The sequence below is a fragment of the Pteropus vampyrus genome, unplaced genomic scaffold (genome assembly GCF_000151845.1).
Source record: "Pteropus vampyrus isolate Shadow unplaced genomic scaffold, Pvam_2.0 Scaffold210, whole genome shotgun sequence".
Taxonomy (NCBI): Eukaryota; Metazoa; Chordata; class Mammalia; order Chiroptera; family Pteropodidae; genus Pteropus; species Pteropus vampyrus.
In genome coordinates this window covers 173096-195596 of record NW_011888991.1, presented here as the reverse complement: position 1 = coordinate 195596, position 22501 = coordinate 173096, and the positions used below count along the sequence as shown (strand labels likewise).

General features: G+C 36.5%; 1 protein-coding gene across 5 annotated transcripts in view; it reads left to right on the top strand.

Annotated features, from left to right (window-relative positions):
- The window catches only part of GRM7 (glutamate metabotropic receptor 7), an 827189-nt gene that overhangs the window by 749283 nt on the left and 55405 nt on the right, over nucleotides 1-22501 (top strand). For all 5 annotated transcript variants that reach the window (XM_011372553.1, XM_011372552.1, XM_023538035.1 and 2 more), the window contains one exon: nucleotides 21783-22029. In XM_011372553.1, coding sequence (XP_011370855.1) covers nucleotides 21783-22029 — 247 coding nt within the window. The remainder of the gene's footprint in view (nucleotides 1-21782; nucleotides 22030-22501) is intronic.

Here is a 22501-nt window from a genome sequence, read left to right as displayed (position 1 = left end):
CCATAAATTAATGTGTGTGGGTTATTGAGTGTGTTTCCTAGAACATATAAAATGATACATACAAAGTGTGTGGTGACAGACAGAGAAAAAGCAGGTAGCGTTTTATGAATCCTGTGGCAGGCAGATTAAACCCCGTCTCTCTAAATATCAGCATTCATTTATATTTGAGTCAAGCTACTTGATGCCTCCACTTAAAAGTGTAAATTACCTAAGAAATGTCATTTAAAAAGTGAAACATACAAAAAAAGAAAAAAGATCAAGATGAGGTCCTAGAAAAACAAATGAAATAATTGGGGCTTTCAGACTCTGCCTTAAAATACCAGGATATTCCTACCAAGTGAAGTATTAGATCACCTAAAATGGGCATAATTTTCTAGCAATTGAGCTGGTAAGTGAATTCATATTGACTAATACCACTTGAGCACTTAGGCTACTGAAAACATAATAAGTATTTACTTTGGGTGAAGTACAGAGATATTTTGAAACTGACATAGAAAATCGACAGTATTTTTATATGAGCTAATGTATCTGAACAGGTAATAAATGCCAAAGAAATGGTAAGTCTGTGGGTAGGAAAATAAGCTTGTTTTCTATTCTTCCTACATACTTCCTATGCTTCCCACATCCACAGAAATAATGACCAGCATATGCTTTACAGTCTACAGTTCCTTTGTACTGGTAGTGTATGGTAGTGTTATTCTGGAGATCTCCCATTCTAATGTCACTAGAATTCCCTAAATGAGAAAAAAAATGTTAAGAAAATAGAAAACAAGAAAAAGAGCTAGAAATGGAGGGTGGGGCGGATAAGATAATCAAGGAATATTGATTATTTGGGCCATGCCTTAGTGGTGTCAGAACACCTTGGGTAAAAATAAATCAGTGGAAATGATAAATCTATTATCAGATATAAACCCAGATATAAACATTCAGACAGTTTCATTTGCGATGTGCACAGGGTGCTGTTTATCCAGTCCATAGAAGAAGTATGAAGGCAGATAGAACATGCTTTAGGAAGAGGAGAAAGGTTTCACTTGATGTTAATTCCCACTGAGGAAAGGCAGAGTTGTGAAATATAAAGGTGAAGAAAAATAGATAAGAATTATTTCCATTTTGTTTCAAATAAACATACCGTGAGTGTCCACCACCTTGTTACTTATTAAGATTAAGGGGATTGACTTCCAGAATGAATGACATAAGCTTCAGAAAGCCTCAAAGTCCACTGTGGTGGAGGGTGGGAGAAGAGGGGAGACAGATGCATAAACTATCAATTACAGTGATTATAGAGGGAACACATGACTCCTCTTGGAATGTCAGAAAAGCTACATTAGCTGGTCCCTGAGGGACACCCCTGACTCATGAGAATGGGAGCGCTAGTCTCAATACACCAACCAGGCTGGCAGTTACAGCACACTCATTTCTCCAGAGATCGCTCCAACTAAACAACTAAGTGAGGCTGGGGAAACCACCCTGCCCCCAGGTTTGTGTCTCCACACCTGCTAGATCATCAAAGACTTTCACCATAGAATAATAACTGAGCCAGAATTGTCAAGGATGTAACACGCTGTTTATGATATATTTCTCTATAATTCCCAAATTCAGGTATATCAAGAGGCATTCTTTATGGCTGCATGAAGAAAGAATGGGTATGTGTAAACACATCCATATAAATACATCCTAAAATTTAAATGAACCTTTAAAGCGTTAAGCCTTGCTGGGACCTATGGCAAATTTTATATACCTCGTTCAACTAATTCCTAATAAATTTAGACAATACAGTATTAACACCCCCAATAAATACACACTACACATATTTTGAAGAGAATATTCTAAAAAGTAGGGGAGGAAAAATATTTGTGTGAAACTTGAACTATTTGGTTTTGAGAAATTGAGATTGGCTCCATTGCCATTACTTGGTATCCTTTTGCCTAAATAGAAGTCGGCAATAATTTTGGCTTGCTTCATTTTATCTTGTCAACTCAGTGAATCTGTGACATTCAATAAAAGCTACCCACAGCAAGAGTTCCCAGGAGTAGGAATTTATGAAATCCAGTGAAACGGACTCAATTTTTAGAGAGATAGCTGATATAAAGAAAGTTAATGATGTCCTCTGTGATAAATGCTGCATAGACAGCTTAAAAGGAATATTTGGGGGGCGGGAGGAGAATGATTCTGTAAACAGTATAACGTCTTAGGAAAATCCATCTCATTATTTATAGCATAGTCCACAGAATGGCAAACACCAAATAAAATGAAATTATCAAATAGTTACTATAAAATATATGACCTAGATTCGAGTCTTTAAATTATTCCAGCAATTTTCCATCAACTTTTTGTTTCCATGCATTTCAGCTTTTCCCTTTTGATATTTTTTAATTTATGAAAAAATAATAAGGTATGAAAGCTTTTAAAAGGTTAAGACTAACATTTTAAATAACTACAGTGCTGGGGGCATTTGATGTTTCTTTGCATTTTTAGCAAAGATTTTAAATTTCAGCAAGCTAAAATTTTTTGAAGTAGTTAAAGTAATTCCATTTTATCAACCCCCAAATTCAATACTCCTTTGTCTGAATTGCTCATATTTCTGTCTAGCTGTCTCCCTTCAAGAATTGCTCTAATTCAAGACAAATGAGGTGAACATTAACTTTTAACTTGCTGAATCATGGCAATTTTCTCCATGAGCAAAAATAAATACTGCTGCTTTGCCATAATTTGCAGTACACTTTTTTATTCAGGTTTTCATGGATGTAAAAGAATGAGGAAACATTGCAGGGTGGAGTACACTGTATAGCATGCAGTTTGAAGGACATAGTGTTTAACAGAAATATGCTTACAGCTATGGGATATGACATTCTAAGAGGGAGAAAGACAAGAGCATTGGATTAAAGCAGAGGACCCAATGCCCATTTAAAGACATCTTCTGTGACTCCAATAATAGCTAGTTTGTGACTATCTTAGTTTTATATGTAGTGTTCCATAGCACTAAGTGTGATGCAAAGTAAAGCAATATACATAAATTCTCCTCACAGAGTTTAAAATGTATCCCTTCTGGTAGTAAAGTGATCACCTATTGGAAGCCCCATCTGTTCATATGTAGTACACACCGTTATATGAGACACCTGTTTTTGTTTAATGCTTATTGAGGGCCTATAAAATATATTGGTTCATAGCTTATAAATGTATACAATTGATCAAAACCTGGCTGGCTTCACAGTGACAATATCTCATTGAGATAGGAACTCAACGTGCATTATCAACACCTTAAAAGGTATTTTTGAAGAGAATAAGAGTTTTCTCTTCCTATATCTGGGTATCTTGAGGGCCCTTCTCAGGTTTCTTCCAGACTAATCTCCACCTCTAAGTAATCATGGCGAGGGAAACATTTTTTAGTGGCATATTATTCCTAGTGGTATATTATTTCAGGGAATGGGGGTAAGGAAATAAGTAGCATATTCTTTCTAATCTAGACAGAAAATTGGAATTCTCTTTACCAAAAAAGAACACAGATAAAAACAATCACATGTCAGAATAGAAGTATTAAATACTACTTTTCAAAAAAAATTTTCTCAATATATAACTCCTAGATTATTTTCCAATTACAAAGGCAAACTGTCTTTATAATAATGAGATCTGGTGGTCATCATCATAACCATGTGATCAGATAGCATCATCAATAGCAGGATACCCTGACATTGTGACTTCCTGACAATATGCACTCAGGTGCCTATAATCTTGAAATACTGCTGACAAAGACATTTGACCTGAATTTAATTATGAGAAAACAGACAAATTGGAATATGGGGCATTTTATAGGATATTGGTGTGGGCTTGGGACCTTTCAAAAAATTAGTCTTAAAAAACAAAATGTGATAGACCTATTTATTAAAAACTATAAAATATTGTTGAAAGAAATTAAAGTAGACCTAAGTAAGTGGAGAGATATATATTTTGATGAGTTAGAAGGCTCAATTTTGTTAAGATGTCAATTCTTCCAAATTAGTCTATAAATTAAATCCAGTGCCAATCAAAATCCCAAAGGACTTTTTATAGAAATTAACAAGTGCCTTCTTATAGAAATTGACAAGTGAATTCATATGGAAATGCTAATAAACTAGAACAGCTAAAACAACTTGGAAAGAACTAAGTCGAAGGGGTAACACCATCAGATTCTAAGAATTATAAAGTTATAGGATAATCCTGGTGTAAAGACAACTAGATCAATGAAACTGAACAGAGTCCATGAATATGTACTCACACATGTATAAAAAACTGATTTTTGACAAAAGTTCAAAGATAATTCAGTGAATAAAGATACCTTTTCTACAAATTGTGCTAGAAAGATATTACCAAAAAAAAAAAAAAATGAATTCAGGTTAATACCTAGTACCATGTAAAAAAATTAACACAAAATGGTTTACAGAATTAAATATAACACATAAAACTATAAAATTTTTAGAGCATATAAGGGAAAATCTTTCTGGCTCTGGGCTAGGCAAAGATTTCTTGGATATCGCACCAAACCACAAGAAAAGAAAAATTTGAAAAACTGGACTTTATGAAAACTAAAAACTTCTGCTCTTTAAAAGGCAGAATTAAGAGAATGAAAAGACAAGCCACAGACAAAGAGAAAAAAGCTTTGCAAAGAATAGTCCAGTATCTAGACTCCAAAACTCAAATCTTAGTAATAGGGGAAAATAAAAAATAAAAAACAAATGGACAAAATATTTGAATAGATGTGTCACCAAAGACATACAAATGGCAATTAACCCCATGAAATCTACTGAATAGCACTACTTATTAGGAAATTGTAAATTAAAATGACAATGAGATTTTACTACACACACATTAGAATCTCTAAAATTAAAAAAGACACTATATCAAGTTTTGGAGAAGATTCGAAAGGACTAGAATTCTTGCCAACTGCTGATAAAAATTTAAAATGATACTGCCATTTCGTAAAATATTTTAGCAGTTTCTTAAAAAGTTAATCATATATCTACTATATGGTTCAGCCATTCCTCTTCTCGGTATTTACTCAAAATAAAATGAAAACTATATTCATACAAAGCTTCATGTATGATATTCCTAATAACCTTATTTGTAATAGACCATACTGGAAACAACTCAAGTGTCTGTTCACAGATGAACGGTTAAATAAATGTGGTATATCCATTTAACAAATTACTCCTCAGCAACAAGAAGGAATGGGCTATTGATACATTCAACAATATGATTGACTATCAAAATAATTATGCTGAATTAAAGAAGCCCAGCATATTATACGAGTGCATATTATATGGTCCTGTTTATATAAAACTCTAGAAAATGCAAATTACAATGACAAAAAGCAGATCAGTTGTTACTTTGGGACAGAGAGTGGGGAGCAATAAAATGGAGGGATTAAAAAGGGGCAGGAGGACATTTTTAGAGGCGATGCATATGTTCACTATCCTGATTGTAGAGATGACTTCAATGGCATCTATGTGTGTCAAAATATCAAATTTTATTCTTTAAATATGTGTGGTTCATTATTTACATCAATAAAGCTAGTTTAAAAACAAAGGCAAGGAGACTGTTTTAGTTTATAAGAATCTAAAGAGACATAGCCAAAGGCAATCCATGAAACTTAATTGAATTTTGAATTGGAGAAAAATCATATGAGACTTGGGAAAAATGAGGGAACCTTGACTTTGCAACCTTGACTTTGTATCATATATTAGATGACATGGAAGTATCATTACACTTCTTAGGTGTGATAACAGCATTGCGATTATATAGTAAAATGTCTGTTTCCTTAGGTGATGCATACAGAAATTAAATAGAATAAAATATCATAATGTATATGGCTTTAAAATTGTTTAACAAAGAGAGTAAAGAGTGTGGTGAGATATTAACAAGTGTTGGGTCTCAGTGAGGACGGTACAGATAGTCTTTGTCCTGGGTCAAAGTTTCTGAAAATTTAAAGCATTTTTAAATAAAAATTTGGGGAAAAATATGTATTTAAAATGATACTGCCATTTTGTAAAATGTACATGTATCTGGATATGAAAAGTGAAAGAGAGAAAAGTGGCTTATAGATACTAGAAGTGGAGAAATGAGTTCTGGGAAGAGGATAAGTTTTGTCTGAGATATGCTGACTTTGTCTAGCACATGCAATAAAATTTGTAAGGTGTTCAGTTGACCTTTGAGGTACTGCTACAAAAAGAGTTATACAACAAATTGTAGTGAGAACATTCTTGATTTTGACTGGAACTGAAGTGCTCTAAGAGTTCTAAGTGGTAGGCCAAGTCTCAGGTTGGCCTCCCTGGGATCACGGGTGCAGGTTTATTTGGGGTACCCTTAGTATCAACACCAGCAGGTAGAAGGAAAAGAAACAGGATTAGGCCAAACAGAAGTTGGGTTGTTATGCACATTGGCCAGGGTCTTAGCTGATGCCCTTTGAGGAGCTCTGAAGCTGCCCTTCACACCTGTCCCCTCCTGGAGCAAGGGGCTGAGCCTTCATACTCCAGCATCTCCCAGTGATTTTCTGTGGACTGCCCTGGGGAAGGAGGCAGAACCTTAGGCAATATGAGTCTTTTCGGCCAAGGCAGTTACAAAAGAGAGCCATCAGCTGAGAGTTATGAGCTGAAGACCTCACCAGCATCAGGGTGAATAAACCCCTCAGTCCTGAAGGGGTCTCCCACTGGCTGGTGTAGCATGACATCCATAACCCCTTGCTTCTTGTGGTTCTTTTACATGTTGTTAATACTTTTTGTACAAGTCATGCATGACTAAATATTTATAATGCTTATTAAATTATTGACATATTATCATTCATCACTTTTATGCATTGTAAGTATACTAATTATTTAAAAACTCTGATTTTCTTCAAATTATGGCTTAACTTTCCTCAATTCATGGTGTGACTATGAGTTTAATTAAAAAAAGTTATTTGAGAAAGTAGACACATGTTTCTGGGATTCAAAGGTGAAGATAGCAACACACTGTCACAAATGTATTTACAAATGGCCTTGTCCAAATTCCACAACTATTAAGTGCAGAGCAGAAACTAGAATTTGGGTTTTCTGATACCTGAGTCCAGATATCTGTTTTGTAAGCCCTAAGCCTTTAACACAAAGAGTATTGCTTTTCTAACCATAAGGTCAAAGAAGCTTATCCTGAAACATCATTAATGGGTGTAAGCCTCATATTATAGCAGCATAGTGGGAGGAACAGGTGGAATAGTTATTAAGCACCTTAAAATTAGCCAGCCAAGGCTCCTAGAGTCCAGAAAGATGTAGAAATTTTCAGTTCCTTAAGATTACAGCCACATTTCCCAGCCTAAACAGTTTCCTCTCCCTTAGTCAAATGATCCCCTCAACTACTTGACAGGTGGATGTCTTTCCAATTGAGGCCACCCCAAGCCACCTCTCTCTTGTGGTTATTGGGGAATACATCCCCTTAATTACTCTTCCTGATATCCTTGGCTTGCTTTCCCCAGGATGTCATCTCGTGGTCTCCATCTTCTGGTATGGATAGTCCATGTTTCAGATCCACTCTACATGTCCACATATAGAGGAATCACACCTTTCCCACTGCAGGGCTGGGTCTCTTTTCGGCATATTTCTTTATGCATCATTATGCACAAAAAGTCCCCGCATCGAGACAAATTGCCAAATGTCCTTTATTTCATCTTATATATAAGCTAAACAGCTAGACAGTGAATGAAGGGAGGAGTCCTGCCCTACCTACACAAAGAAACAATAAAGATACTAGGACATTCATTGTTTACTTACGAATCAAAAAATTCTAATTTACCTTCCTGTTGTGGCTTAATTCTCCTCTCCTTCTCTATGCTTAGCTTCCTTGTCTACCCTTGACATTCTCATATCGGTCAGGTCATCATATCCTAAACATGTCAGCAGAATCATCAGACATTGCAACCTGTTCATGCTTCAGATAGTTACATTCTATTTGCTTATTACTTATTTTTCATCCTTTTTTTCCTGCCAGCTCCAGCATACCTTTTATCATTTGGGGCATCTGCCTGGGTATAAATGTGTGCACAGCTGGGTAGAGAGATAGCAATGCTGCATCCTCTTGACAAGAAGCTGGATTTGGTAAGGAAATTAGATACAGCTTGAATTGCATGCAGAGGATGTTTGCTCATTATTCTTAGTAGGCAATACGGACTTAAATATAAAACACACTCACAAAAATATCCAATTCGTGGTGAAGAATGGTCATTTTCTGTCAGTCCCCTTTAGAATACTTAGAGCTGTTTGTTTTCCTAAGCTTTGGCAATTAAAGCCTTGGTGAATGAAAAATTAAACATTTCTATCATTTACTCTTTTATTAAATAGGCTTTTTAGTTGAATGTGAATATCAGTGCAGTAGTAGAATGAGCTTTAGAGTCAAAACAATTTCAACTTACATTTTAGCTTTTTTTGTCCCTGATTACTGTGATCCTGTGCCAATCAAGTGACCTTTCTGGAAACTCAGAATTTTGACTTAATAGTCTCTAAGTGTATTCAATCTAAAAACCAAAATCTGCTCCAAATATGTTTATGTCTCAAAAAGAAAGTCACTTTGACACATTAGGAAGCTTATATTTGTACCTTATTTTTGAATTATTTTTTAAAAACTGCTCTCCTTCATTCATTCAAAAAAATTTTTTTTGAAGTTCTTCTTTGTGATAGATATATCCCTGATATCATTAAGCTTGAATTCTGGTAGGAGAGTAAGAGCTGAGGTGAATGAATCCATGACTCTGTTGATCATTACTGATGCTAACATGTACTATGAACGAAAAGAACAGGCTGCCATGAGAAAGCATCATGGAAGGAGAAAATTCAAGATGGTGGAACCTTGTGGTCATGTGGAGTGTCAGAGGAAATGTGTGGGTGTTGAAGCCAGAAGATGAGTTTAGAAGTTACCTGGGTGAAAAATTCAGGCAAAAGAAAAGAAAAGAAAAAAGAAAAGGAAAGAAAAACGAAAAGAGAAAAGAAAAGAGAAAAGAAAAAAAGAAAAGAAAAGAAAAAAAAGAAAAAAGAAAAGAAAAGAAAAGAAAGAAAGAAACTCTGGGCAGAGAGAATGTAGGTGCTAAGTCCATTTGCTAGATGTGAGCTTAGGACACTCAAAAATGCCAGTGTACATGTATCATATTCAAGAGGAACTGGCTTGGAAGTTGGAAATGTCACCAGGCCAGATACTGCAGGGCAGTTGGAAGTCTTTGAAAGGTGTTTTTCAGGATCATGTGATCTGATTTGCATTTTTATAAAGATCATTCTGATTGCTCTGTGCAGAATTACTTAGAGGGAGGCAAAAACGGATATATAAAACAGTTGGGATGCTACTATGGCATCCCAGGAGCAATGTGAAAGTGAATAATAATAATAACAGCAGCAGCTAAAACTTGAGAACTTGCAAATAGTAGCCACTGTTCTCTATTCTTATGTGTATCAACTTGTTAAAACACATTTAAGACTACAGTGCAGGCAGTGGGAAAAGAAGTGAAAAGATTCCATAAATATTTTACAGATAATATTAGCTAACTGGGTAACACACTGGATATAAAGGGTAAAATGTGAAGGAACTGCAAGTGTTACAGAATAACCCTTAATATTCCAATTTGTGCAACCAGCCAGATGGATGTAACAGTTTCTGAGAAAAAGAAAATTAGTGGTGTCAGGATTTAGAGGGAAAGCTTCATTTCCAACGTTATGTGGGATGCCTGTTTGTTTCAGCAGCCTCATGTGATTGGCAAAGATGATGGTCCCTAGATTACAGGTAATAAACATCTACTTGAAAGTAAATGAAAATAACCTTCTCAGAACCTTTTTCCGCAAGGTATTCTGATATGTGGGCCTGAAATCTTTGTAGACATCACTGGGTACACTATGGAGAAGAACTTTCATGTTTTATCTTCCTTCCCATAAAAAAAAAAAAAAATGTCTGGTGATTCCATAAGCCAAGATTGAATAAAGAATTTGCCTTTAAAATTATGTTTTAAGATTCCTTCATTCACTTTTCTTGGAATTATATAAAAGTTTGATGTGGTTCCATTTCAAGAGTTAGATGAAACAATAGACTTTTACCTAAGAATTGTTTTCTCAAATTATGAAGGTTCTATGCACGAGCCTAGATATTTTTGGGGGGTGGAAAGATGTTCATTACTTAACCATTTTATAGATCTCCTTTGCACTTTTTAAGAAAGTGAATTTTTTTTTTAAAGAAGGGTGTGAATTTCAAATAGGAATAAATGTGGGGTAGAGGCCTGAAGAGAGAAAAATTTAATGATAAAAGCAAATAATGGTTAAAAACTGGGTTTGTGAGGTTTGATTAGGGTCAGGGTTTGATCAGGGCTGGGGAAGGTGAAGCTGATATAAATTTCTGGAGCCTAGCACTCTGGAAGAGGGCCCATAATCCAACTGTGCTTGAGTCAATAAATATCAATTAATTTTGCTTGCAAAGAGTTTTAGCTAGTCCCTTGCTTGGGGAGCAGTGGAAATATTTTTTTTAGCAGAGCTCAAACCCACTCAGGGATTTGTACAATGTTGATGTAATTTAGGATAATATCCTGCAGTTTGCATTAAAGGAGGTAGATATATAAAATGATCCTTTTGTTCTTTTCTTACTTTGACTCCTTTCCATCTAATCCATCCACTTGTCAGATTTCTTTCCACCTCCCAATATCGCTCTCATCTATCCCCTACTGTCCTCTTCATTGTCATTACCCTAGTCTAAGCTATCACACTTTGTAAAGGTGGATTTTGTTAAGTGATATTTATTGATGATTCTGAAAAACTGTTGGAGGGACCAGAATTGCAAAACAAAATGCATATGTGGTCTTAGTTAAGTCAATGTCAGAACTTTTTTTTTAAAAAAAAAAAAAAAAAAAAAATTAAATGCCTGAACTCTGGTTCAGGCAAACATTTTTTTTTTTTTTTTTTTTTTCTTATTGTGAGGAGACAATTAGGTGCTAACTTGTGTTTTGGCACAAGGATTTTGAAAGAAAAGCTCCAGTTCTTTTAACAGAGGCAGGGCTGTTGATTTTTATTGTTGCTTTAGGCTCTGCAGGAGTCATTATTGATAGTTCTGCTTTATGTTTAATGAACACATGAAATAGGGCATAGGAAAAGCAGGTAGCAATCCCCATTACAATAAAGTCTAGTCCTCCCTTGGGTCAGTTCTAGAAGTACCACTTACAGGGAATGTAAACCTATGGGAACATCTCACATATTCATTCTCCTTCATGTAAGGTTTCCTTCTGAGTCAAATCTCTGGGATAAAGGTAGAGATGGAGCCAAAGACTGCAAATGGGATCTCTGTGTGCCCGAGAATTCCTTCCTTCCTCAACAGTATCGGTTAAGTTCCTTGCCACTCACAGTGCCAGGCTCTGGGGATTCAGCAGTGAGCTAAAAAGACAGGTTTCCTAGTAGGGGAGATAGATACATATCACATGCACACACAAATGTTTAAATATGGATCATTATGATTGCTTCGAGAGCTCATAATAGAATGGTATTACATAGTTGTGTTTAGAAAAGTCTTGTCTGAGAAAATGGTGCTTGAGTAGAAATCTGAAGGATGATTTGAAGAACAAGGTAGGGGTGGGGGAACATTCCAGGGGAAGGGGAAATCATATGCAAAGGCCCTGTGGCAGAAGAGATCATGGACTATTCTAGGGACATGAAAGAGGCCAGTGTGGCTGGTGGTGGTGGGGTGTGATGAATTGTGAGATGGAGATGAGTAAATGGCTTTGAATTTGGGTTGGATTTAGCAAACGAGTGAAGACCATCTCATTCAGCAAACATATATTGAATTTGTTCCCAGTGCCAGGCAAAAAGATGCAAAGATAAATTAAATATTGCCCCTGCCTTTGATCTGATTGCTTCTAAATAGTCTTTCCCTTTCTGATTTCCACAAAATATCCTGCTCTGTACCTATTACATGGGACAATTTATCTTTGTGTTTTATCGCCTTGTTTATGAGCTCCGAATGCCATGACTGGGCCAGAGATGTGCCCCAGTCACAGGGCTGGAGAAAGGAGGGAGGCCAATAAAATAGCTAGAGGAAAAAAATAACTGGAAAAATGGAAAGCAATTATGATTATTCAGAGCCAAAGAGCCTCTCGACATGGTAATATTGTCAGGTGCTGCAGAGACATAAATGTAAGCAGCACAGCATTTCGACTAGGGCTTTAGTGAGTATCAATATTCAGGCTTAGAAAGGATAAGCGAGGTGCACAAGATCCCACAGTTGTCACAGCAAGCAGCAGAGCCTGCATCCAAATCCAGAATTCCAGACTACAATTCTGCTGCTCCTGGCTGTGCAATATGTATTTCCTAGATTGTATTCATTCATCTGTTCTGCTGCCACGAACTGAGCACTTACTATGTTCCAGGAGCTATCTACAGTAAGTGGAAAATATGGTCCATACCCTCATGGGGAGTCTTGTACGGGGATACTATTAAATAAACACCCAAATGAACGAATAATCACAAATTGTAATTAATGTACCAAAGGGAAATATTTTGTTCTATGTGTAAAGAAAGAGTAAGGGCACAGTTTACACTTGAGGGTCAGAGAAGCCCTCCCTGAGGAAGTCAGACATGAAAGAGGTAGGTGGTAGCCAGAAGAGTGAGAACAGCATCTAAGGCAGGGGAGCAGATGCGTGGAAGACTTGAGTGAGCAAAAATTGGGCATTTGAAGGGCTTAGAGAAGGGAAGGGAAGGCAGAGTTCCCTGGGCCATGGTTAGGATTTTATCTTTATCCAAAATGTGACGGGAAGTTGAGCTAATGTAGCAAGACAACTGCAGCCCCCGATACTCTTGTCTGCAGCATTGAGTTCTAAAGACAAATGAGACCTGGAAAATAGCTCTCTGGTCTGATGAAGAGTCTAAGAAGGTTTAGAAGAGAGACTCAGGAGTAAAATGAAGGCCAGACTGTAGGTCCTTGAGAGTGAGTGTGCAGGAAATGGTACTTTTAAGATCCCTGACCCAAGATCTAGGAATGAAAATTAAAACAAAAAGCATCTTGTAATGGAGGCAAAACCATGAGCCACTCAGCCCCTATTCTTTGGCCAGGCTCACGCCCTCTCTCTTTCTTGGTGGGATGGGTGTTACTTCTTGCCCAATCTCAGAGTTCTCATTGCTCTATTTAGAGGCAGAGATTGAACAACTATTTGTGTACAATTTTCTGGGCAGTCTCATTGCAATTACTTGTTCCTTTTCTGTATAAACCATTACACTGCTGAGGGTCTTGAGGAGGAGGTAGAGCACACAGTTACCCTGGGTGGACAATTCAGCTAGACTACTTTCCAGCTGTTGATGTGCTTTGTCCTTCAGCCAGGGGCAGCACTTGACACATTGACTAATGGGTGTCACAGCACACTATGAGGTCGGAGCAGAGGTTAAGGGGATTGCCTTCATCCGCATATATATGGCTGCACTAGTGGAAGTAAAAAAGCAGGGAAGCAAAGATGATACAGGGAAAAGTATAGGCTAATGCAAGGGGAAAGAAATATCTGAAGGGCAGGAATGATGCTACCATTGCTCAATGACAAGGAGGAAAAGATATAGGCCAAAAGGAATGGAGAAAGGTCAGGAAAAATAATAGCCAAACTAATAAGAGGAAAGAGAAAGTTGGATGATTATGATGATCAAAACCTGTCAAAGTTCAACAAAAAGCCACTGTCAATTGCTTTGAAAGCTGAGATAAGAACACATTTCCTTTTGGTAAGAGTCTGACATTGTCTTTTTGTCAGTGACACTCTGGGGACCAACTTCAATAAATACGAGTCTAAAATTAAAACACATTGAATGTGCCCAACAAATACAAAGATTGACTATTCTTTTTAACTATTCATTTGACATCGATATTTTCATTTGACTATTGTCTTTTTATGTTTACTAGAACTATAAAGATGACTTTAAAAGTGGTAAAATTAGACAGCTTTGCTCTTATATAAATAGAATATTTCAAATGACAACTTTAGAAACAGGATAAGTTCAGACTTTTTTTTTTTATCCACTGGTTTACTTGCAAAGGAATACAGAACATCATTGCACATTACCTGATATATTTTCCAGTGAAGAACAAGCCAGCATTTTCACATTCTAAGACAGAATCTGACATTGACTCCTACAAAAAGGCTGTTAGGTTTAGTCTTAAATATGGCCAAGGATTCAAAGGGAGACAATGGAATCTGGCAGAAGTATGTCTCCCCAGGCTGTCTGTGGGGAAAATGCTTTGCCTTTATATGTTAAATCACCGCAAAGCAGGGACCTAACATTTGTGGGGCTCTCAAACCAGCAGGAATGGTAAATAACCTTTTAGATAATACAAAAGAGCAAATGGTGCCAGTATCGGCTATATAAAAGAGTAAAACTCCTACCCTTCAGTTGGAGGCGGAAAATCTTAAAATCAAAATTGAGGGGTCAGAGAGCTGGTGGAGGAAAGAGATTCTGAGAATGTAGTGTGTGTAGGCTGGTTTTTGTACATGCCCAGAGATATCAGAAATGACTTGTCTAGAACTATCAAGATGGATTGCAGTTCATTAGGGTGCCATGGAGAGCGAAACACTGAACTTTGCAAGATGTGGTCAATTGGAATAGCAGCATCTCTGATTATGCTATGTGGGAACACAGCATCAGGCTTCTGGTCAGGAGAGTGAAGAACTGAGATGTAGGTGATTTCAAGCACCACATAATCACATGCTCCAGACACTGATTTGCATTCACCTGGAGCACTTGTCTTACATATATCCAAATAAATAATGTAATTCTGTATAGGCTTAATATCATGTCTGCCTGGAGATAAATGAGAAAAACAAAACAGTATAACTAGGTCTTGTCCAATAATAATCTAGTTTCCTTCATTATCTATCATTTTATGCCAGACATCTGTTCAGACTGTGTCCCATACTATTTGGTGTGTGTGTGCATCTCTTTATGTATATTATCTATCTATCTATCTATCTATCTATCTATCTATCTATCTATCTATCTATCTACCTACCTACCTACCTACCTACCTACCTACCTACCTACCTATCTTTCCCTTATTCAAAGACAGCAGGTCTATACAGAATAGCATGAAAATTATCTCCAGAAAATGATGTTATCTACTTTAATAAAGACACTTCTTAAGCACCCAACATATACCAAGCACTGTGCTAACCTCTTTTCACACATGATTTTCCTTAATTTTCAAAACAGGAGAAAGTCTCTGTGATAGTGGTAGAATGAGGTAGGATTTTATATCAAACACTCTACTAACAAATTGCTAGGGTTTTAATTTTGATTCTATCACTTACCAGAGGTGAAATAACTTGCCCAAAGTCACCAACCAACAATCTAAGGCCAAGATTTGAAATCAGCTCTAACAACAAAGATCTTATTCTTTTTGTTGCACTATCCTTCTAGAAGATGCAAGTTTCTCTACCCTGAAAAACTAACATTATGCCGAATCCTTTTATCATCATGAATTATGTCATAAATAAGCAAAAGTCTTCATTATGTTGACCTTCTGGAGTCTCGATTGCAAAGATCCTGTCCCATTCCCAGCCATGTATCATTATTTCTTTCTCAAAAATATGGTTACTCTAATTAAGAATCAAAGGGTACAGGTAGTGATGATGGAAAAAGTTGGTCTTGACTGCCAGGGACTTTAATTTCAATTTAGTCATGTGAATGTTCCAAACCTTCGTCAAATAATAATGTGTGCTTCTTCACTGTGTCTGCATCGGCAATTTTTCATTTTTATTACACAGACTTTGGGATGTCTGTGTAATAAAACTTCTTTTTATCTCACCTAAATACTGCATTCAAGCTTTCTTGTCCCAATTCTAAACTGTCACTTTGGAACACACAAAAAAAATTGGTTATTTCTCATAAAATAGTCAATGACATATACAATAAGGGTTTGAGTAGAATTTCAAACCAAATAGAAGTACACTGAACGAGATGTTGTTTTCTAAAACAAGTGTTTGTCAGTGGATTCCATTTAAAAAATCATTCTTTTAAAATGTATTATGATTACTTGGAAAAGAACAGCATAAAAACAAATTATGTTATAACCAATAAATAAACCAATGACACTAACACCCCTGATTGAGTGGCTGCTAAATGCTGGGCACTTTTCTATGTATTTTACAATGGCCAGCCTATTTGATCCCAGCAACCTTATAATATAGGTAGTTATTATCTCTACTATAACTATAGAAATAAGGAAACAGAGGAACACTAATAATAGCTAACCACAACAACAGAATAATACAAATAATAGCTTTTTTAAAAACAATTTTGAATGCCAAGGATATTGATCATACATAATACTTGCTTCAAGTGTTGAACGTTTAGTTCGACCAGAATTTAATAAGTACATACTTTATGGCAGGCATCGTGTTTATTATGCAGTCAGTTCTGCTATAATGTGACATGTGTTTTTAAAAATCACTGTGCTATGCAATATTGTGTAATAACACAGGACTTAAGGGAAAATTTGGGTTAGGGACATAACACTCAAAACAGCAACAATTAAAAAGAGGGTAGAAATCTAATTAAAATGGTAGCATGGTTTTTATGCATGTTAAATGGCTAAGAAATACATAAATATCACAATAAATGTAGTACTTTACCTTAAAAAAAAAAAAAGAGATTTGAAGTTTGCTCATGGAAGCAGGTGCCAAAAGTATTGCTGCTTGTGATTCATTGTGAAATTGTGAAATTGGCAGATGTTTGAGGCATGGGCGTGTGTTTGCATTTTGAACCACACAGCTTGGTTCAGCTGGGTGCAGTTTACTGCATTCATCTAGTGTTTCTTGTGGGAGAAATCACACATTTGTAAACATGAACTTTGTGTTATACTCAAATTGTTCCCTAATATATCATTCTCATTGGGATGAATTTGCATTTTCCAAGCAAATCATGCCCACCAGCTTCACAATGGTGTGCCTGAAGCCTGGGCCAGTGCAGGCACTTGGTAATATCTCCATAAAAAAGGTGAATGGATAAGTGAATGAATGCACAAATAATGACAAAGTAGGCTATCTTTTACATAGCCTATCTGAAAATACAACCAACAGTGAATTTACATGTGATCATGTGTTAATTATCTCATATCAATGGTTTGATACCACCAAACATCCCCTGAATTATTTTTTTTAATTAAATTTTTATACAGATCAAGGTGATAATTCATTAGTACAAGTATATTGTTCATTTTTTAGTATATACTTCTTATTAAAGACATCATTAGTAATGACGAGACTATTTTGACGAACTCAAAAATCTGAAACTGGGTTTTTCCTGATCTAGTTTTACATCTATCTATGTGCCTTGTGATTTTTTTTTTTTCTTTTTATTATCTGGACAGTATTGAGAATACTCTGATTTTCGAAATTTAAAACTTGTCACAATTAAAACTATTAACAGCTTGCCTTGAAATCTCTCAAAATAATCTTCAACCAAAATGATTCTGAAACTTACAGAGAAGAACTGACAAATTTCAGTTTGCTCATGAGCAGTAGCTAATAAGTTTTCAAATTTCTTAGTACCTTAGCAATTAAAAGTTAGAGAAATAGAACTCAACTAACCCTAAGTGCTGCTACACCTACTTGCAAAGCAACAATGGAATCTCATGATATAAATTCACGTTTTATTTAACAATGAACTTTTAGACTAAGATGAGAAAATGCATGGAGTCGTTTCAGCTGGTACATTTCAACCAGACAAGATATGAATAGATGTTTTAGATGCTACAACCTAGTTAATCAATAAGAGATATGTAAAACATTTAAAATATATGAAAATAACTACAGAAGAAGCCTTATCTTGAGATCTAACCCAATAACCTAATATAAATAAATATGATGCAGAATATAAATATTAGCAGCTAACATTTCATGGGTACTTATTTCCCAGGCATCTGCTAAGCACTTTTCGCATATTTGTTAGATCTTCAAAATCACCATATGAGGTAGGTACAATTATTATCTTCATTTTATGAATAAGGAAACAGAGAAAATATTTATAGCCAAGGATTCCATGCATCAGACTTTAAGAAAATTACTACTCTAGAATATCGTGCAAAGCTCTTTGTTGGCTTGACTCTGAATCCCCTTTCTAAATGTCATTTAGTTACATAAACTGGATTATACATGGCAGGTGTTAGAAAAGCCACATTCAACCAAGCAGCAGAAACTGGATTCTGGAAATTCATTTGGGTTCATGATAAAATTAAGGCTTAATTATCAAAACACAGAAATTACAGAGTAGTTTGTATCCTTCCCAGAAGCCTGGGCCTTCAGAGATTAAGCAAGGTGGGGTGACTCCTCTCCACTGGGGATGCCAACTGGAATGGAATGAGACTGAAGGCCAGCCCTGGGGAGAGGCTTGATCTCTGAAATCCTGTGTAAAGACACCTGTGCTTTGAGGAAAGGGACCAGTAATGAACATCAACACCTTTACATCTCTAAAGATAAAATAAAATGGTGTGAAATACCCAAGATTAAACAGGGTAATGCATTTTACAGTTAGCATCAGGATAGCTATGAGACTAAAGACACATATGTTGCAGTTTGCTAAAAGAATGTACTAAAGGAGATGCTGTATGAAAACTCAGAGTGGAGAGGTGAGCCTCTGAAGAGCAAAGAAACAGTGACTTAGTTCCCATCCTGGGGCTTAGTGGGGTTGGATCTCTCTGGGGTGTCTGGAAACTGGAGCCTTCGTATGTTTATACCTTTATACTAATTTTATGATACTTTTGTAGCACAGCAGGTCCTCGAATAATGGTGTTTCACTCAACATTGTTTTGCTGTAACACTGATGGGATGGCATAGGAACTTAACTCTTGTCTATATCAATAGGCCTATGGTAAAATGGGTTTCGTTATGCTTCATTTCATTTAGTCACAGAACCCATCGACAATGTTGAGGACTTACCATACTTACTATATGTTAGGTTCTATCCTAAGCGCTTTGCAAGTACCAATTCATTTAATCATCCAGACAACATTATCAGGTGGGTACAAACTTTATCATCCCCATTTACAAGTGCAGAAGCTGAGGCACAGAGAGGCACAAAGGAATTTATTTGTCCAAGATCACGGAACTTGCCAATGCGACTTGAACTCAGATATACTAGCTCTAAACTCATTTTAACTACTATGCTGTGTAAAGAAGATTTGGGGGAGTAGGAATTTGGTCAATGGAATTCATGTTGGTTTTCACATACTTTTAAAGTGTCACCAGAGACTGCAAAATTTTCAAAACAAAACATCAGTCTCAGTGGGCTCTAGGTTGAGAAGAATAATGAAATGTAACACTCCATAATATAAAAAGCATAGCTTTTAGAGTCTTAAATTGCTAAGTAGACTTTGTTAAGAAATGTAGGCGCACAGACATGTGCCTATATATATAAGTATGTGTACATATATAATCTAAAGTTACATATAAATTAAAGAAAAATAAACTATGAACAATCTCCTCAACTGCAAAATTTGCTTATGAGCGGAGAAACAGAAACAACACCTAAGATCCCAGGTGTCAGTTTATACCTCTTTCTTTCTGGGACTGGCTAATCCATGGTTTGCAAAGCTCTCATTAGTATGGTGGCAGCAGTGGCCATGAGGGAAGGAAACAACATTGCTTTGGTTCATAAAGCCTTGTGACCACAGTAAGCCATTCTTGAATGGTGTAGGCTGGCAGGATAGAATAGAGTTGAAAGTCTAAAGGTATTCTAATAGGAAAAGATGAGCTTTTAAAATATGGTCTAATTCACAACCAAAAGGATCATTAATTCAATATCGTTTTATCTTTCTAAATTATATTCTTACGTATTATACAGTTAGCAGCTGGCAGCTCCTTTAAACCATTCAGGGACATACACATTCAAATTAATGTTTATTGGAAAACTCTATTCCTTCCAGATGAGGTAGAAAAGTTTCTTAATTTTTCACTGGGGCCTCAGTTTGAAGAAATAAGATTGTAAATGTCCAGTCAGCCAATAGGTCGGATGGAAATTCTTGTAATATATTTGGAAAAAGCCTGTTTGACCCCTGGTAGGAAAAGGTATCCAATAAACAAACACATTCATCGCACATTTATTAAGAGCCTACTATTTGCCATCACTGCAGACACAAAGATGCACCATAGTCACTGGTTCCTGCTTTTGTGGAACCTATGGCCTAGTTGGGGAGACAGATGGTCAAATGATCAGGGTTGTGGGTTTATCATTACAAACGGAAACCAGTGATCTAAAGAAAAGATGTTTTTGAGGGCATGTAAGTTAAAGAGATAGCCTAGACTTGAGGCAGCCTGGATGGATGTTCTAAGAAGCAGAGGAAGAATATTCCATGCAGAGGAAAACAAGAATAAGGAAAACCACATGTGCGCATGTATGAAGGTTCTGTGATTGAATGAGTACAGCATCTTTAAGACCTGAAGGAGTGTCCATATGGATGATGCCTTGGGGAGACAGGGAGGTGGAAACTGGTGGAAAATTAGTCTGAAAAAGTGGGCAGGGGGCAGGCCACTTGGGGTCTTGTAGACTCCATTAAAGACGGAGATTTTATCCTCAGATCAATGCAAAGACAGCAGTGGAAAACCATGACCAATCAATTCTCAGGGAATTAAGCTTTCCACTGACATAAAAGGCCATGATAGCTAATTTATATTTTTTAAATTTAATTGAAATTTATTTACCTATGTACCTGTTTATTTCTAGCCTTATTGGGATTTGATTGACCAATTAAAATTGGATATATTTAGGCTATATGATTTTTTAAGGTATAAAACACGATGATTTAATATACACATACACTGCAAAATAATTACCATACTCAAGTTAACTAACACATCCATCACCTCACGTTTAATCTAGCCTTTACAAGTCATAGAAAACACAGATATACCTAAATGTGTGTGGAGTTCTGGATCATGACAGGGCACTTCATAAACACAACTAGAGCAAGAGGAGTTATCTATAGTTTTCTCCTCGCTGATCTGACAATTCCCCACACCTTCAACGTTCATCTTTCCAAATTTAGGCAAAACAATAATTTTGAACATATTGAACAGTAAGTGAGTGGTTGCTCCAGATTTCTCAAGAAAGCAAAAGGAAACAAGGGCAGTTATAGAGCACCATTCAAACTACAAATAACACAATATCGGAAGGAGGTTTTACATCCTATTAGCAAATCATCAATGAAAAGAGACTGGTCAAGACAGTATCACTAAATCTACGTCCCTTGCCACTGATGTTTTTTGTTTTGTTTTGTTTTAATCAGAATTAAACAACAAGGGAAAGTCAACTCACTACTTTGTAGGTATGGCGAAGGTGAACACTTTTAAAAAACAATACAAAAAGAGACTTATTGACATAATGTCCTTTCAAATAAGGTCCCAGAGTCTCTGTGCAGCAAGAGATCATGTAGAGTTAATCATTTTGTATAGGTAGGGAGGATGACAGATTTCTATGCTCTTCATGTCTTTGTATTCAACTGCCATTTGACTAAAGGTACTTCAAATCTGATTATAGGTGTACCCTGAACTTCTACGTAGGAGACTTCTCCAGTGCCAAGCATGCACATGTATTCTCCCAGTGGCATTCAAACAATTAATATATGCATAAACTCTACAATAAATGTTCAGATTTATTCTTTTTTTTTTTTTTATCAGAACACCCTGGAGATTGTTATGCTTTCTCTCCTAGCCATAGTCATTCTTGACATCACATTGAGTGTTTAGACTCACTCTGCAGTCATTTTATTTGTAATAGTGTCTTGTGTGTTGTGTCTCCTAGCTCTACATACAAACTACCACACTTACAATCTCCATGAACCTAAGTGCGTCAGTGGCGCTGGGGATGCTATACATGCCGAAAGTGTACATCATCATTTTCCACCCTGAACTCAATGTCCAGAAACGGAAGCGAAGCTTCAAGGCAGTAGTCACAGCAGCCACCATGTCATCACGGCTGTCACACAAAACAAGTGACAGACCCAACGGTGAGGCAAAGACAGAACTCTGTGAAAACGTAGACCCAAACAGTAAGTAATACTCCTTTCCTTTCATCTTCCCATCCTGCATCAGGAAGCTCTCGGAAATGTGGTGTGCGCTTGCCTTTCTTTGAAGAAAACCTGTACCCATTCTCGTCTTATTGACTGAGTTGCCTTAATGAATGCTAACTTTTGCTTTTAAGAGTTTTGCCTTATTCTTGCCATCATTTTCTTTTTTTCTCTGTTGGAAAAAAGCTTTTAGAGATGCTGCTTCAGAAGTGTGAAACCTCCGCCTCCTCTTGCTTCTTGTCCTTTGGTACCAATCCCTCCAATTGACATAAACGCAGCTGTCAGGTTGTGAGCCACCACTGGTGCTCCCTTCCTGTTAGGGGAACAGCTTCCCGTTATGGAAACTTCAATACCTGATTGAACTCGAGCAGTAGGAATGAAATTGGAATATTTAAGGATTTTGGAAGCATAACTTCTTTCTACTTGAACATGTATGGGGAGAAAGTTATGTTTC